Genomic DNA, 18,914 nt, shown 5'->3' on the forward strand with positions numbered 1-18,914 from the left:
GTGTGACACTGACAAGTTAAAGATTACAGGACTGAACTTTCCCTAGTCTCTGGACCTTTCCCTGTGGCCTGGAATCAAATTGGTAGAGCCACTAGAAAGCCACATGAAGGAAGGCAAGCCTGAATGCTTCCTGCCGGAGGCCAGGCCAACCCAGGGCTGAGAGGAAGATCACATTGTACCTGACTCATGGTATTTATCTTGAGCAAGCCACTCAGCATGGCTCTCACCAGCCTTTCACAGCTGACTCTCAAGAAAGGACCTAGAGACTAAATGGCTTCCTTGGGTTTCAGCTAATAAAAATAATATGTTTCAATGTTATCACTTTAAGCTCAGTGCAGTTGCAATGCTTATTACAAAATATGACCTCAGTAACTGTAGTTGAAAAACATGAATGAAAGAATAAAATACAAGATTTCACATTCTTGAAGACCATTATTATATGATGTACTATAAGATGGGCAATTCACATCTCTTTGTCTTTATAACCTTTTTTTTATATTTTTGGGTTGTAGATAAACACACTACCTTTATTCTTCTGTGGTGCTAGGATCGAACCCAGTGCCTCACAGGTGCTAGGCAAGTGCTTTACCACTGAGCTACAGCCCCAGCCCCAGTCTTTATAATCTTTAAATTAACCCGTACACAGGTTCAAATCCTATGAAGGATTTGAACACTGTACAGGTAAATGAGTTAAACTTAAAACTGATAAGAAAATTGGCCAAGGTCACATAGAGAGTAAATAGCAGAATTGAGATTCTAACCCAGGACACTCCAAAATTCATCCTTTTAATCTTGATTATATACTACATAAATGCCAAACTGCCCATTTATATTCTTTGCTTAATATAGTCTTAGAATTGTTAACATAAAATAAAACTGCAATTTGAAATAAAATATGCCAAGAACATATGTTAATAGACTCTTTTAACAAGTAGCACTGGAAAAATCTGATTTCCATGCACCATAATTAATTGACTTTTATCCTTACCTCATATCATATTCAAATAGATCATGGTTCTAAGTTTAAAAGCAAAAACTATCAAATGTTTAGAAGAAAACATAGAAAATCTACATGACCTGATTTGATCAGGGTAGGATCCCATCCCTGTGACCTTCATCTTTCCTCTGGCTCTTCATAAGTCAGCTTCAGTGATGGGTAACCCAAACATGCTTATGAAGAACAGTTCTTGCCAGGCACACACCTATAATCCCAGCGGCTCAGGAGGCTGAAACAGGAGGATGGCGAGTTTGAAGCCAGCCTCAGCAATGGCGAGGTGCTAAGCAACTCAGTGAGACCCTGTCTCCAAATAAAATACAAAATAGGGCTGGAGACGTGGCTCAGTGGCTGAGTGCCCCTGAGTTCAATCCTCAGTGCCCCTCCAAAAAAAAAAAAAAATAGTTCTTCAGTGAAATTAGTTCTAGAGCCACCCAGATTCATCAGGGGTTTAATGTATAATGAAAATTCTTATTTGTTAAGAAAATGTCATTATTCACGTGACTTCCCATACTGTGGCTGACCCCAGTAAGCTAGCTCTTGTCCATGCTGGGAGAACCCTGATAGCTAGTCTCATAATTTGGAGAGTAAAATAAGCAATGTCTGAGTTATACTAGCTGATATTCATTGATCCTTTACTTTATGCCTGACACCATATTGTTTACTTTATAAGCATTATTACGCATAACCATCATAACAACTCTGAGTAGATGCTACTAACACCATGTTACAGATGGAAAAAAAACTGAGAGCCAGAGAAGGTGGCTCCTGTGCCCTGGAATTACAGTCTAGAATATGCACCCAGGACTTTCTCTGTCCCAAACCACCGCTCTTAAACACACCAGCATACTCCTCATCGATTTCTGGCCCTTCCTATCTATACTAGCACTCAAACTCCAAATACGAATGGTTTTTGAAGCCATCCCTGCTTTAGAATTCTCCCTAAGAATGTAAATTAAAATGTTAAATAAATTAGACCTTTCTTAGTACATCAATCATTTAGTCAGCATCTTCATAGTCTTTGACATTTCACTCTGATTATAACAAAAATCAGACATCAAGGAGAACATTTTGCTCAAATAAGGTACTCTTGTGCAAAATTTTTATTTAACTTTTTCTAAAAGAATCAGTGGGGAAACATGCTATGGAAATAACCTTCATATGTGAATTGATTTGTTCATTTAGCAAACAGGTCTTCGGAGCCTACTATTTACCAGGCTGTGCTCTATAAATTAGGGACATAGAGCCCAAGGATCCTATTGGCAAGGACCTTACTTTCTAATGGGAAGCAGTAAATCTGTGGGCCACAAGCATATAGTAAACTAAGGCAGCTCACCAGTTTCCGAGCAGGCATGACCATTAAAATAAATAAAGCTCCCAACTATGCTTTTAAGCTAATAGGAGCCGAGAAGTTACTTATAAATGAAAAAAAGGAGATTCAGAAGTAAGTATTCTATGTATGTAGGGAAATCAGCTGGGACCAGATAAGAGCTAACTTTCTAACTAAATTAGAGATTGAACCCATGTCTATAAAGTGTTTTAATAACAAAAATTATTGTTGGGTTGCTAAAGGTAACTGACTTGCTATGGCTGGGAAAGCATAATGCAGAGAGACAGAAAAGCATATTTGGCACTAATTTTGTCTGGGGTGTACGTGCCTAGCATATATTTCAAACCCCAGAGATGGTGTTCAAAATTCAATGACTATAAATTTCTGGACACATATTTTTAAAAGAGGCCATGTAAAAGAACTAGAAGCAGTCTCATTGCACAGGTCAAGAAGCCAGAAGTAAGAGGTTTTGTGATTTTCCCCAAGTTACACAATTAGGAGTGCTAGAATTAAACACAGGTTTCATTTGTTATGGTTTGGATATGCAGTGTCCCCCAAGAACACATGCATGAGACAATGCCAGAATGTTGAGAGGCGATAGACTATGAGAATTGGAACCTAAGCAATGGATGAATCCACTTGAATGGATTAACTGGTGGTAATCATAGACAGGTAGGGTGTAGCTGGAAGAAATGGGTCACTGGGGGCATGACTTTGGGGTTTATATTTTGTCCTTAATGAGCAGAGCTCTCTCTGCTTCCTCACTGTCACATTCTGAGCTGCTTTCCTCTGCCATGCTTTTCGGCCACGACATTCTTCATCACTTTGGGTGCAGAGCTATGGAATCAGTTGACCTTGGACAAAACCTCTGAAACTGTGAGCCAAAATAAACTTAAAAATTAAAAAAAAAAATAGAAGAAGTGAGTATTCTATTCCCTGAAGACCTTTATCATTATCCTTAAACTTTTTCAAAAAAAAAAAAAAACTCTGGATGTCATCAAGTTGGCTGCTGGAGCCCAAACGGAAAGCATTATGTAGATTTTCAGAACTGCAACTCGTCAACGCCAGAAAATACTTTCAATATTTGTATAAGTCCCAACAAGACAAGTTGCTCAAAAGAATGGAAGAGCTTCTGAGGCTAGAACAACCCTCCCAAAAGAAATATCAGTCTTAAAAGACAAAGACCATAAGAAAATGTAATTGCTGTGAACTCCATTTCACTTTTTGATAGTGATGTACTACTTAGGAAGGGATTTTCCACAGATTATCATTCAGTTCCCACAACCCCCTTGTTAAGGCAGATATTATCAACACCACTTTATAGGTAAGAAAGCAAGAACGGAAGACACTGTACAATGAAACAGTTAGCAGTGGATTAAGCACTTAACAGATACCAAACCAGACCTTGGGCCAAGGTCCTCTGATTCCTTGGCTCTTGCCTCTACACAGCAGCTTTGCTTTTTCATATTACCAAACCTGAACACACGCCAAATCAATTTTCCTGTGGAAATGGTGGAATCCAAAAATGTTTGAGTGGTACAGACAATAAGAGATATTAAAGGAAAACAAATGGAACACTGAGTGTCTGTCCCTAATCTTTGATGGTAAATCGAAGGGCACATTCCAGGACTTGGTGCTGCTTGGCCCTGGGTTCAATAGTCCAGTTGGCTTGTATAACTCAAATCTTGCAGAATCCCTGCCTCGGTTTTAGGAAACACCATATGGTAGCTTCAGTCAAGCCCTCTGTGGCTCTTTTTTATTTGAGATTATCTGCTTAATCTTCACGTAAATTGCTGATCTCTTGGGTCTGAATGTCATAAAAATATAAACTCCTCTATGGAAATGATTGTAGTTCATTCATCTTTGTTATCTCAGCCCTCAGCACAACATAGAGAAGGAACTCATTAAAATGGGTTGTGGTGAACTGTTTGTGGTTAGGATGGTTTTGTGACTTGCAACACTTACGTTCTCCCCTGTCCTGACGTATAGGTTGGAGAGACCATCGGCATTAGTGAAGAGATTATGGGTCTGACCATCCTGGCTGCTGGGACTTCCATCCCTGATCTTATCACCAGTGTCATCGTGGCTCGGAAGGGGCTAGGAGACATGGCTGTGTCCAGCTCCGTTGGAAGTAATATTTTTGACATCACCGTAGGGTAAGTGAGAGCTACATAAAAGTACATACCAGCTCCATCATTGACTTTGTCTTCCAAGAGTCTGTAAAGATATGACCAGGCTCTCTGAGCCCAAAATTCAGCAGTACCAACAGAAAACAAAGGCTTGGGAGGACCATTCAGTTTCACCAACTCTATTTTTCAGAGAACTTAATGAAGAGTAAGACATTCCTAGATAAGCAGAAACACATATCTGCATTTAGAATTAATGTTTTAGAAAATATTTTAGGAGAATTCCACTTATTTAACTGCAGTCACCACATATTATGAATCTTCAGAATTCAGACAAGACTTCGATGCTCTGATAGTTTCACGGTGGTTTTGTTCCGTATTCTAGTTAATATCCCTGACCAGCCTCAGGCAAGATTTGGATTTTAAGACAGATTGGGATGAGCAGAGACAGCACAAACATCCCATTTCCTTGGAAAATGTTGGCAGCCTTGGTGTTTTCATTGGTTTACCTGTGCCCATGATGATAGTCTAGGTTTTTTGGAAGTAGGAAAATGAAGGGTTTTTTTCCTTACAATTAAGTGCACTGGAGTTCTAGGTATGAATAATCTCTATAGTAAGCCAAATTGAGAGGAGTGATATTATCTCTCCCATCACATTAACTTATCAACAGTAAAAGTAGGCTCACTCATGACCCTGAACGGCAGTCCCCTGAGAAAGAAAGACACAGGATTTTATCCTTGTGTTCCCAGAAGAGCAAGGCTCTTAACACTTGAGTTTGGAAATCCAATGAAATGCATCTATGTTCTCTTTAAGTATCTTGAATATTTTTGTCTTCTACCTTTTCATTACAAAACACACATTTATCATTTTTCATACAATGTCCACCATGTATACTGTACATACATTTTTTTCCATTTAAGACAATGATCATGGAGTTATATATTAGCATCCCCATTCCTCAGATATGGATACTGAAAGGCACAGAGTTCACACAACTGGTAAATGCAGAAGCTGGGATTTGAGGGGGGAAATCAATCCTGTCAACCATACTGTCTGTGCATAAAACCCCACCCTGGGTCTCCACTGTCTGAAACTCCAGTGAGTCCCAATGTGCCCTCACCTGTTAAACTTCCCTCTTCAGCCCACCCTGCTTCTCTACCTGGAAAGCTCTCTTAACCTTTCCAGTATCAGCTCAAATCCTTATTTCTCTAATCTCTGTGGGCCTGAGCTAGGGCTCTTACTCCCATAGACCCTCTGCACATCGTACTGTTGTCAGGTCCTGTCTGCCCACAAGCCTGCGGGCTTCCCAAGGGCAAGCACTCACCAAAGCCTAGCACTTCACCGACTGCATGGTAGTGGCTTAACAAATGCTTGTGGAACGGACAGAAGGACTGACAGATGGATGCCTTCAAAGTTACATGCCTTAAAGGAAATTATCCTAATGTAAAGAATACCTCTTTGCTCTGTTGGCTACACATTCAGAATAGCCTTTTTGTCAATGTTTGTCTAAAAAAAAATAAAAGGAAGGAGAGAGAGAGAGAAAGTTCTTTGTAGCGTAAAAAGAAAATCCTATAAGCTAAGAAAAGTTATGTATTCAGTTAGCATCTTTGCCATGTGTTTGAAAAATAACTATTCTAGTAAAGTTGCAAGACACTCCTTGTTCATTGGTCTAAAATTACATATAGATCATAACAACAAATGAGAGTCTAAAGAAAAGTACCACCTAACCTACTAAAACACAGTTTATTTTTCTAATGTTCTTTCAAATATTTTGGTTTTCTTAGTGAACAGTCAGTTTTGTCCTCCTATAGGGCTTTTATTTTTTTCATCCGAAGCCATGTGTACATAGCAAAAAGAGACATTTATTACTAAAAATTAGTAAATCATGTGACCCATTTTATAAGTGTTTTTAGACCTCCAAATATTCCATCCTGTTGCTTTTCAGTTTATCCATGATCCTTTAAAAGAATCTTTTAATATTTTTTTAGATTTTTTGTTATGCAGAAAATCTCTCTCTTTTTAATTATTTTATTAGGATAAATTCCTTTAAGCCATATAATGGATTAAATATTTTTAACATTAAAATGACTATGATATATTTTATATATTTCTTTTCCAAAAGCTTCTTTCCTAAGGTTTATACCAATGTATGTCATTGCCAATATATTAAGTGATATCATTAGCAAAAATATTGAGTGTAAAAGTTTCTGCATAGTATTTCCTGCATTTTATATTTGCTCATAGAATAATGCATAAAGGATTTAGATATAAAGATCAGTGAAAATTCACTGACATTTTAAAATGTGTATATTTTATGCAAATAAAATTGCATTGCTATTTTTATGTAAATCTTTCATTCTAAATTTAAATTACACATAAGATTCTGAGTTTGATTGCTAGCACTGCAATTAATAAGTAAAGCCTAAATTTAAAGTTATTTCATGAATATTTTCTATATCACTATAAACTTGTGATTTTAAATAGCCATATAACATTACATTGACTTACATTGATTTACTATTTGGCTAGTTTCCCATTGGAAGTTTTAAGATGACATCCTCAATTTTTTACTACTCAAATAACACTGAAATGATCATTTTTCTGAATCAAGTTGTATCTGCATTTCAAATTATTATGAAAAATGTCATTTTCCCCCAAAGGGTGTTTACAAACTATTTATTGTGCTGTCAGCTCAACTTCACCAGAACTGGATGTCTGGTGTATGTGTGTGTGTGTGTGTGTGTGTGTGTGTGTGTGTGTGTGTTTGTCTAGTGTGTTAGTCAACTTTTTGTCACTGTGAAAAATACCTAAGGTAATCAACTTAAAAGGAAGAAAGGTTTATTTTGTCCAACAGTTGTAGAGGTTTCAGTCCATGGTCTCTGTTGCTTGAGCCTGTAGCTACATGATTATGATATTCATTGGCCAGGAAACAAAAAGAAAAAGACGGAAGGACTAGGTCCTCATATTCCCTTCAAGAGCCCACCCCGCCATGGTCTAAAACCCTTCTACTAGGTCCTTCTTCCTAAGGTTCCACCACCTCCCCATAATGTCATAGGCTTGGGAGCAAGCTTTCAACAAAAGTGCTTTGGGGGTATAATTCAAGATTCAAATTACAACATCTGGTTTAATAAGAGTATAATGGTTTGGGGTCTTTCTCTTTAAAAGGCATGGGAAATGTGGAAGAAGAACTCACCAGGATGAGTTCACCAACATTGTCAGGCCCTCCCCTCCCAGTTTTTGACTTTCCATTGCTGAACCCAGGATACCAAGGCTGCCCTCTCCTGCCAAGTACTGGAATTTCACCTTGTTCCAGGCTGCCCCTGGGGAACCTCAACCCAACATGGTTCACCGAAGTGAGCACTCCTGGCCAGAGAAAAGTGCCTGTACTGATCACCACCAGGCCATCACATCAATCACTTCAGCATTACCCTGCTTAAGATATGCACCCAGGTGGGAGCCTGCTAGTGTCAAGCCCTGGTGATTCAAAGATGCAGTGCTTGGGCTCTGCTCTTACACACTCTCCAGCAGAGGAGGCAGATGCATAATTTGCCTTTTCACCCTCATTATTTCTCTCACAAACTATTTGCTTTTTCTTTGGAGCACTTCATGTTTCAAAAAGGCAGCTCCTCTTCCATACCCCTGAGACCAGGTCAAAACTCAACTTTCTTTGGCCATACAGAAGGTACAGCCAGCTGAGTCAGTTTCTCCCCAGCCAACATTCCATCATTACACTCAGTGGGAAGAACCAGCTGCATTTCACCCAGCCACCTGCAGATGCCCAGGCCACTTGGGTTTGCTATTTTCAGCCATGTTCCCCTCCCAGAGAGTCCTACCATCAACAACCATAATTCCTAGCAATTGTTTTTCCTGATGTGTTTTAGAATCACCACTCAGGAAGGGAAACAAAAGATGTTATCAGATTTTAAAAATCAAATGTAAAGGTAGAAAACAGGTTTAGAAATACACAATAAAGTTTTTTAAACTTTATAAATGTAAGATAATTTTATTCTTCAGATTTTTCAGAAAGATCATTTTTTAAATCAAAAAGAAGATCAGTATCCTTTCCAAGATAAACTTTAGAATTCTATACCCTATCATGGCCCTCACCATCATCATGGTTTTTTGTTGTTATTGTTTTGGTTTTTGTTTTTTATTGTTGTTATTTGGTTGGGTTTTAAACCCAGGGGTATTTAGCCATTGAGCCACATCTCCAGCCATTATTATTTTTTATTTTGAGACAGGGTCTCACTAAATTGCTTAGGGCCTCACTAAGTTGCTGGGGCTGGCTTTGAACTTGCAACCCTCCTGCCTCAGCCTCCTGAGGCTTTGGGATTACAGGTGTATGCCACCACGCCCAGCATCATGTAATTTTACTTGCTTTTAAATTGTTAAGTCATTGTTATTCTTTATCTCCATTTTTTAAAAATAATGTTTTCCATTTTTTACTGTCAATTTCTATGCCTTCTCTCCATTTGTTGCCTTCTCCCCTCACCCTGTACAAATCCTCCAGTTCACCTTTTTATGGCTAAGAGCAAAATTTTACTCTTCATTAGGAAGAAAACAAAAAAAAATTCAAATCAAATTCAGAAAACACCTACAAGAATCATGTCTTTGATATTGCTTCACTGTAGGACCAATCTCTGGTCTCCCTAATTTGGTCAGGAAATAGATAAACATTTTCAAAGTTTACCTGATTTCCTTATGTGATGTCATGACACTCTTTTCAGTGGTAGATTTGTCCTCAAGCACCTTCTCAACACGCCTGACTGCCTGCTCTCCCCTGCTCTTCCTTTCTTCCTCCCAGGCTCCCACTGCCCTGGCTCCTGTACACCCTCATTCACAGATTCCAGCCAGTGGCTGTCAGCAGCAATGGCCTCTTCTGTGCCATTGTCCTCCTCTTCATCATGCTGCTCTTCGTCATTCTTTCCATTGCCCTCTGCAAATGGCGGATGAACAAAGTGCTGGGCTTCATCATGTTTGGCCTCTACTTCGTGTTCCTGGTGATCAGCGTTCTCCTAGAAGACAGAATTCTCATGTGTCCTGTCTCCATCTAGCGGAAAAGCCATATCGTGGACCAACAGCGTGGATGGTCCCTTCCTGCTCTGGGCTCTAGGCTCCTTGGCCTCCTGAGAAGAGGCAGCTGGCACACAGCCCCAGCCAAGTGTCCCTCCTTGGTGGATTGGAGGAGGGATGGATTCACATGGGACCCTTCACTTCACAGGCTCTTCACCCTTGCCTACAGAAATGACTCCACGTAAGAGACAAAAAGAACCGTGACCATGGGGCATCCCTCCATTCACCACTGACAGGTACTCCTCGCTGGCCGGAGGTACATTCTTTGTAAGGAAGCAAACAAGGACAGAGGCTATATATACACCTATAAAGTATACATATTATAAATATACACACACGAGCACACAAATCCTGCCTGTTCCTGTATTATTCCTCTCTTTGCATACCTATAGATTAATACATAACTGTACACAAACACAAAGAAAGAAAAATTATATAAATATATATATATATACAAAGTCATATATATATATATATATATACATGTAAGTACAAATGCATCTTTTCAGGGATAGCTCTAGTATATTTATAGTACCTTTTTGAAGAGGGGCATCAACCTTCATCCTTCAGTCTGGACTTTACCTCTAGGTGCAAGAGGTGATCTAATGGAATCCACAGACAAAGGTGGTGTTGCTGTCACCTTCAGCCTATGTTCGATTTACCGGGATCCTGCCTAACAAGGTAGATGGTTTAGGAAAATTGCTTGTAGGGAGGAGGGCTTAGCAGAGAGAGTCTGGAGGAGCCATGAGTTGAGCCCTCCAAACCATGTGCACTAATCATACAGGGAAGACTGTTCTGCGTACCCATATTGAGTACTTAAGCCAGACGGAGATAAAACCAAGACTGGGTGAATACTGGTTTGGGGATAGGAGGGAGGTGACTAGGGTTGGGTTGTTTTGTTTTGTTGTTTTCTGATATTGCCCCAGCATGCAAGTAGAAAATATGACTGCAGACCAAATTAGTGCTTTTCTAGGACAGCAAAACTACATAAACTGAACTTATATTGTTCCAATGCATGTCCCATTATCATCGAAAGAAGGAGGGCAGTTTTAGCTGTGATTACCATTTAGACATATTTTGATGCTAAGGGCTCACATATAAGTCAAACACCTGCCAGGAGAGCCTTGATGTGTGATAAGAAACACCATCCAGTAGAGGTGCTCAGCGGGACTTGCCACCTAATGGGAATGTAAGGGCATCATGGCTCCTTAAATCATTATCCAATGTGATCATAAAGGGCTTCAGTGTCTAAGAATCATTATTCCCAATAGATCTAAATCAACTCTGATCAACACTACTTGGCTGGAGGCAGCTTTGAGGTGTTTGCAAAGGCATTTGCACACTTGGTGCACCCCAGGTAGATTTCTGGGTTCTATTTCAAGGATTTGGTTAAAGCCTGTGCAATGTCTATGTCTCTCCTCCCATCAGGACCCCAGATGGGACTTTTTCTAGTTTTTAAAGTACACTGAAGACTATATTCCACAGTTTCTTCAACCCAGTCACCTCGAGTTTTTATTTTCTGATTTTGCTCAACTTTACCTGGAATTTTTTTTTCATTTTATTCATTCAATGTCCCCAAGTTCTATTTGCCACCTTGTATGATTTCTCAGGTCTATTTCATTAGAAAATAAGACTAGTGGGGGGGATGGGGTTAAACTAAATTGATGAAAAAATATGTAGAATCTTTCATTTCCCCAAGTCATGATTTCCTTAAAATCATTTGCAAAAGTAAACAGAGGATGGTCCATTATTCTGTGCCCAGCCTACATGAAAGTTGACACACATCATACATGGGGCTCTTCACCACACATGTTCATGTCTTCAGCTTGTGGTGTGCCTGAGGCCTGCTCTGATTGTGCTGTGCTGTTCCTCTTGACATAGGAAGATAGGATGCAGAACATATAGTTGAAGATAAAGGTCAAGTGACCTAAGAGTGCAGGCAAGGTCAGTCCTTTCTCCCCCAAAACTTTAGCTCACTCCGTAAAGCATCAGCAAGCAGTACCCATCATGGCTTTTCTCCCACAAGTAATAAGTACTGAAAAATGAAGCCCCCCTGAGAAAACAAGAATTCAAGGTGACTGCCCCCCAGGCTTGTTTTCAGATCTCTCCAGCTTTGCAAAGTGGAGTTTTCTAATGTGTGAAGGAAACCTGCATCTTGTTCAAGGGCAGGACTTTGTACTTAGAGTGAAAGAGAATGAGGAAGTCATTTTTCTTGTGTGTTACTTGAAGGGAGCATAGGTGGTTATTGTGTGAATTCTGTATTATTGACCAATTTGTTGTTTGAAAGGCTTAAATAGGTGACCTTGACAAAATGACAGGTAGAATATACAAAATAAGAAAGGTTGCGGGAGGTCAGGTGTAGCCCTGCTCTTATTCCAGCACTTCCTGATCCTCCCCTTCCTCCTCACTCTTCCCATTCATTCCCAGCTCACAGTGAAGACTTGTCCAAGCAACCAGGAAATATTTTACTCACCTAAGAGCTGGGAATGCACTTTACAGGGAGTGTTGTAGTTTTTAATGAAAAATTGCTTTTGAGAAGACAACATTTCCAAGCCTGATTCCCACTTCAATGGCGTGTGCTAGGCATGACTATGACAGCAGTGTCCCCCTAAGTGGCACACAGGCACCTTCCAGTGCTTGCCCTGGCTTTCCCTTCATTGCTGCGTCTGTGAATAAGTGGTTATGTGTTGGCCTACACTCATTCACATAATTAGAAGAAAACTTTCCACATTATGATTTCCAGAGTAGGTCCTCTCTAGCCCCTTTTCTGTATGCCTCTGTGTGTGTATGCATGTGCATGAATGTGTGTGTGTGTGTGTGTGTGTGTGTGTGTGAGAGAGAGAGAGAGAGAGAGAGAGAGAGAGAGAGAGAGAGAGAGAGACAATCACAATAGAATTCAAAAGCAAGGAGTATCGAGTTTGCCAAAGTCAAAGTCAAAGAAAAGTACAGTCCCAACCAAAGGGAGCATTTCTTCCTGATCTCATAAGATGGTTTTCTTCTATGCATATATACATACAAACATACACATAAACACCTGTATTTCCCCACCCCCAGAATATAGATGTTTCAGCCTTAAGAAACTGCCCAGTCTTATTCTTCCACCTTTGCTTTTTCTAGTACTGGGGATCAAGCCTAGAGCCTCTCATGCAGATACTCGACCATTTGAGCTATAGCCCCAGCCCCAGCCATATCTTTAATGCTGACATAGAAGCAAAGAATATACAACAGGAAGCACAGAAGAAACTGTTAGACTGCAGTACTCTCTTTGCTTCTTTGGAGCAGAGTATAAAATAGTATCCAAAGTTCAAGCCAACATTTTACTACTTGATTTAAAATAAATGAGTTACACCCAAATGGTCCATTTGGTTCATAGCACACCAAGCAGGTCTTGCTTGCTGTCACCTCCCCGATAGCCCTAGGCAGCCGAGAAGAACCCAGCAACTTGCATCAAACCAAGAGTTCTAAAACAGAAACTTCTGAATTGCATTTGATTTTGCACATGACATATCCAGCTGCCCTCTGGACCTGACCAGTTCCTAGGGAACTGAAACACAAGATTAAACAGTGTCACTCAGGACCTAAACTGAGTCAGGCAATGACAGATGGGGAAGACAGAACACATGCACAGGGACCATCCAGTAGGATTGTTAATTAGTTCAAAAGATACAGCAGAATATCTTAAATCCTTGCTCAAAAGATCATAAAGAGAAGCAGGCGTTGTTTAATATTCAGAAAAAAAATGCTTTGTGAGGCGTCACCTGACAGGGGCCATTATAATATCTTTTATACAGGAGGCACAAATCAGGTGATTTGGAGACATTTCAGTAAAACACAGCTGTTTCAGTGATTAGACTTTTGATAATGCTAACAGACAGAGAGTTGGCAATCTCCCTAGCATTGTTCCCATCTTTTAAACGCCTCTAAAACAGCGAGATTCGTATAAAGGGAAGCCCACCATCCCAGACCACCTTAACAGAAAGTTGATCAAGGAAAAGACAACCTGTAGAGCTGCTGGCCAGATAGTGTTGAAGACAATAGGACTTGAGTTAAATGCTCTGTTGAAATTTCTACATTGAAAGTGTCTGTCATGGGTCTGATGGCCTGTCTGAATGCAAGCATTTCAGAAAATTCTAGTATGCTTTCTTCCCCACATACACACACACACACACACACACACACACACACACACACACGATTACATGGATGCTATGCTTTCTTAACCCCAGACAGATTGTTACTTTAATAAATAAGTGGTCATATCACAGGTGGCAGCTCTGTTCCAGAAAATAAATAAATAAATAAAAACTGTTCTTAGGGTGATTTCTGAGAAAGTGTGCTATAGAAGCTAATCCAGATCTTACATAACCACATGGCTTTTTAAAAGATACAGCCTCAACCCCTATACAATATCATCTTCAATCAGCAGTAAGGCATTGGCAATGAGGTAGTTGGTTATCATATATATGTGATCACACACACACACACACACACACACACACACACGGGAGAAAGGAGAAATTAATCTACTTTTACTAGAATTCCTAAGAAAGAAAGCATCGCATTGAAACACATCCTTATGTGGTTTAAAATAACAAATATCAGGCTTTTTAAACAATTACAAGAGCCCTTATGTATACACAGTTCTAGACTTTTTTAATCCCTTCTCAAGATGCCTTGGGAGAAGAAAGATAATTGTATTTCTGATCCACTGTTCATTTAAATTTAGCTCCCTGTCTCTGTATCTTTGTGTTTTCTTTTTAATTTTGCAGGCTCATATTCTTTAAAATATATAGCAAACTGAAAAAGCAATAAAGGAAATATAGCCAGCTCAACTTCATTACTTCTTACTATACCACTGCAATATTTCTTTCACCTCCCCAGGCACTTTGGAAGGCACAGGCTGCAATGCCTAATCAACAGGAGAACAGAGACCTACAAAAGCTATAGGTGTGCTCCTGTTGGCTACAAACAGAAATAATGTGTTTTCCCCTTTTCCCAAAACAACTTGAGCACAGCCATTGTAGTTTCCTTCCTCACATGTGGATCATCAGCCTTGCTCCATACCACCTGGATTCCCAGAGGTCTCTAATCTGGTTAGTGACTTTTCTTAAGAAAGAGTGAGAGAGAGCCACAAAGAAGAAAAGAATCCATTACTCAGCCATGTTTAGAAAGACCAAGGTGGCCTTACAATTCTGATAGGCTAGGGTCAAACTAGTGTACAAATGGTGAGTGACTGTATGGAGCACCATATGATCTAAGCCAATGCTCTTTTACTAAATTTTGACAGACTGGAAAACCTAAAAGAGTTTATTTTTACGCAGATAAATAAGTCTGAAAGAGTGCCATGGAGTTTGCATAGGCTCACACCAAAGTTTTAATTCCATTTAAGAGAGTTTGTTCAGCCTATTGGCCTGACCCAAAGGACAGCAACCCCCCTACACACTCTCACACAGACCCCTAAGGGATCCTAGTAGAGATGTTCCTGGTGTAACCAAGCTCAATGTTAACAACCTTCGGTGTCAGAAAAGTCTTCTTTCAGGTTAACCCCGGCCCCTACAGTTGATGACTTCATTTAATTTTCTTTCTGGGAGAAAACGCATATGGGAATTCTGCATTCTTTACCCCTGACATATTTGGAAGTCACCACTAAGTGACCCTTTACCTCTTTTCATCAGAAGTCTCCTTAGTTTGATATTTCAGAGTCTTTTTTAAATGCTCTTAATCATTCCCACTTCACCTTTACTAAGACTTTTTAAAGGCTTTATATTGCTCTTGGATTATGGTACCTTATGACTAATCATGACATGAGTATAAGTCTGAACAGTGCTCTCTTCCAGCCTGGAACTCAATGCCTTGCTCCCTTGTTATGCACACTCTGTTGTTCTTCCCTTTTAAAAAGTCATTCTTCGTTGCTAATTCACATTAATCTTGTGTTCTCTGTGGCCCCCTATCTCTCTTCTGAGACATTTAGATGAAGCCAGTGGCATTTTACAGCTTGTCCAAAGCATTTGCACAGGCCTTTGCCTACTGTGAGAGTCTCTAGTTGGCCTTATTGAGGTCTCAGCCTGCTTATTTCCAACCCCACTTTCAATTCTCAAGTCCAGGTTGGACCCAGTGCTTATACCCCTGCAAGGTTCTTACCACCAGCCTCCCAGTGTGCTTATGCTTGGCAAATTGGGCATTTTCTCCTCCTCCTCCTCATTGATAGGAAGATTCAAAAATGCTAGACCTCTGCTCCCAACCTTTTTTTCACATAATTGACTACTTGCTGGGGCGAGGGGGAATCCTTTCTAACTGCTACTAAAATATGGATAGAATCCGCAACCACAGGAGAAGAGAGCAGTAGAAATAACTGTAGAGCACCAGAGAGTCTTGCTTACCACAAGCACAATAGGCAGTAGTTCTCCAGAGACTAGTCTGAGCACTGGGCATAGCTTACAAACTCTGCTTTCAAGCCCACCATCCCTCACTCACAAAGAACTCAGCATAGGAGAGATACCACTCAAGATCATTCCAAAACTCTGGGCTTGTGTTTGCCTGCTTTGATTTTCCAAAAAGAGTTAAAATTTTCATTCTAAATAGTAAGTCAGAGCTTATCCATCTGTACTGCAGTGAGCCTACTTCCTCGTGTGGTAGAATGGATAGGAATTGTAAGGTCGCTGACTGGTGTCCTGGCCTAGAAAAATGGTCTACAATTCACTGTAAGAATGGGACTATACTCCTGCAGTCTTATATTTTGGGTTGTGTATTTCTTCATAATGGATCTATAAGTAACTAAGGCCTTGGGGATCAATGGTTCTCTCAAACTCTCAGCTAACCAAAAGAGAATGCTAATTTTTTAAAATAATGTCACATACACACACACACACACACACACACACACACAAAAGAGAATAGAAAAGAAAAAAGTGAAATAAGTCTAAATCCCTGAATAATATAATTTAAAGAATGAAATTGCATGCACAAATTAAGAGTAGATAATCCTTTGCCATTTAATTAAACAAATCTCCAATTCTTCTCATCAGGATAAAACTGAAGGACAATGGATGCCTTTTGGGTTTTTTAATTTTTTTAATATTGCACTTTATGGTACTTCATAAGAGACAATTGTCTTAATTAAAGCCATAAAATACCAATAATACATATATTCAGGGCTTCTGAATATAGGCAATCAATAAGCAGTCCACGAGTCATTCCTGTTTTGTATTGTTTGTTGTAAATTAGAGTTTACCTGTTCTATTTTTTATTACCTACAATTATTGTTCTAGACAATTCTACTACTAAATTTTAAATATGTACTTTAATATAACTATTAGAAAAATCAAAGGAATTATTTATTTCACAGAAGCATTCTTCATTTCCAAAATAGCTTATGACACAGTTCCTTTAAATAACAAGTTCTGATACTACATTGAAAATTCTTCCTTTTTTAAAAAATTATAGATTAACTGTTTTTCAGGAATCCATTTGCTATGTAAAGCCAGGTTCATCCATATGGAGAGTGAAATTGATAATTAGCAAACATACCTGGGAAATTTAGGATGTGTTTGAATTTTTATATACTATAGGATGGATCTAAGAGGTTCCCTTATAAAAATGGCATAGAGATATACAACTTGTCAATAATTTCTTATGCCTGAATTAGGAAAATTCCTTGGAAGAACATGTAAAGTAGCAGACTTCATAAGGCACTGGGTGGTTCCCCCCACCTTTCTACCAAAACACACAGTTTCTGACCTAATATGGTAGACTGTGTGCAAACGTATATACACAGACGTCCTGCAACTAAAACTTATAATTTTTTACTTCATCGTAAGTTTTTATATATTTTGAATGAAAGCTAAAATATGACCAAAAGGCGCTTAACAGCCTGGAAATATCCACCACAATTGGGTACCTAAATTATCTACGTAGAATAAACACGTGTGTTAAATTGGACAGCCCCATCAACTTGATGCTTCCATGTCCACCTCTCCCTAAAGAAAGGGTGTGTGGATGCAGAGCCAGTGATATTCCTCTATTAGAGGCTGTTTTATGACCTGAAAAGTCTCTCTAAAGGGCAGAGACTGTTGGTCGATAAGAGGGCATTTCGCCTCATTGAACCCTGCACACAGAGTCCATTTGAGCCCTGCATCTAGCCTTGACTTTTCTTCTGCTTGCGTCTGAAAAAAAAAAAAAAAAAAAACTCCACAAGCAATAGTTGCCATCTTCAAAGTACAGACTTGAAAAGCAATGCATTGAAAGCAAGAGTAGCAAAAGCTACCAATCTGAGTTAATGAAGTTGCTGCTAGGAGAAAAATAGAATATATTTTGTTTTCAAGACAGAGAAAATGTTTTCAATGTTGATTCCAACACAGATATTTGCTCTAAAACTTGTAAACTGTCTTTGGACAAATTATAGTAAAAACATGAGAATGCATTCAAAATCTTCTCTTCTAGCTCTTTTCAGATATACAACATACTGTTGTCAACTATATTCACCCTACTGTGCAACAGAACGCCAGGCTTATGACTCTGATTTGATCATCACACAACAATACATGAATCCAAACACTACGGTGTACTCCTAAGTACATACAACTATTTATGTCAATCAAAAGAAAACATTTTTTAAATATTGCCATGAATATTTGGAAAAGACTTAAAAACGTACCAAATGCCATTTTTGTAAAGGATCTTTTTAGAGACAGACATGGTCTCATCTTCCTTTGTTTGCCTCCATTTAAAAAAACATCTAAACTCCCTATCTTTACCCCTTCAAGAATCCAGTGGATACACTTCTAAACGATTTTTGTCATTTTGTGTGTGTTGCGTTTATCATGAGCAATTTTCATTGGATGACAAGATACACGGCGATATTGTGTCAGTTTATTCTCTGTGAATATGTCTATACATAACTGAAAGCTATATTTATTTGTACATAGGCTGTTTGGAGGAATGTGTTTCTGTCGCACAGACTGCACTTTGACAAAAGACATTCCTTCCTGTTCCACTGTCCACATCTTTGTGCTTCTACTACTGATAATCAACTTATAGAATATGACTTTATGTAACTAAGTCTCCTCAGTGTGAAAACAATAGTAATAAAATTATCAACTCAAAAAAGAGTGTGTTTTTTTTGGAGTAATCCTTACCTGAAGTCAATCAGGACCCTCCAGGTTTCAAGAAATATATGTGCAGTGGTAGAAGTTTTAATGCAAAGGTTCAAGGGCACAGGAGGACTCACAGACATTTCCATTAATTATAACTATCATTGATGGAGTGCCTACTAATGTCATTTGAGCTATTAATTGTCTCCAGGAACTTTATGAAAGGTCTACTCCAAGGCAATTTGATTTTAATTAGTTAAATATATAGAAGCATAAATTCAAAAGACTAGTGTTGCCCTATC

At 39.1% G+C, this 18,914-nt stretch overlaps 1 protein-coding gene across 2 annotated transcripts in view; it reads left to right on the forward strand.

Annotated features, from left to right (window-relative positions):
* SLC24A2 (solute carrier family 24 member 2) overlaps positions 1-16,395 on the forward strand; it is a 221,415-nt gene extending 205,020 nt beyond the window's left edge. Inside the window, exons 10-11 of one of the 2 annotated variants that reach the window (XM_081263418.1) lie at positions 4,314-4,480; positions 9,255-16,395. In XM_081263418.1, coding sequence (XP_081119544.1) covers positions 4,314-4,480; positions 9,255-9,504 — 417 coding nt within the window. In that variant the 3' untranslated portion in view covers positions 9,505-16,395. Of the gene's footprint in view, positions 1-4,313; positions 4,481-9,254 lie in introns of those variants that run through there. The other variant, XM_081263419.1, reaches the window with a different exon arrangement.
* The last annotated feature ends 2,519 nt before the right edge of the window (positions 16,396-18,914 follow it).

The sequence above is a fragment of the Spermophilus citellus genome (genome assembly GCF_964194105.1).
Source record: "Spermophilus citellus genome assembly, chromosome: 2".
NCBI lineage: Eukaryota > Metazoa > Chordata > Mammalia > Rodentia > Sciuridae > Spermophilus > Spermophilus citellus.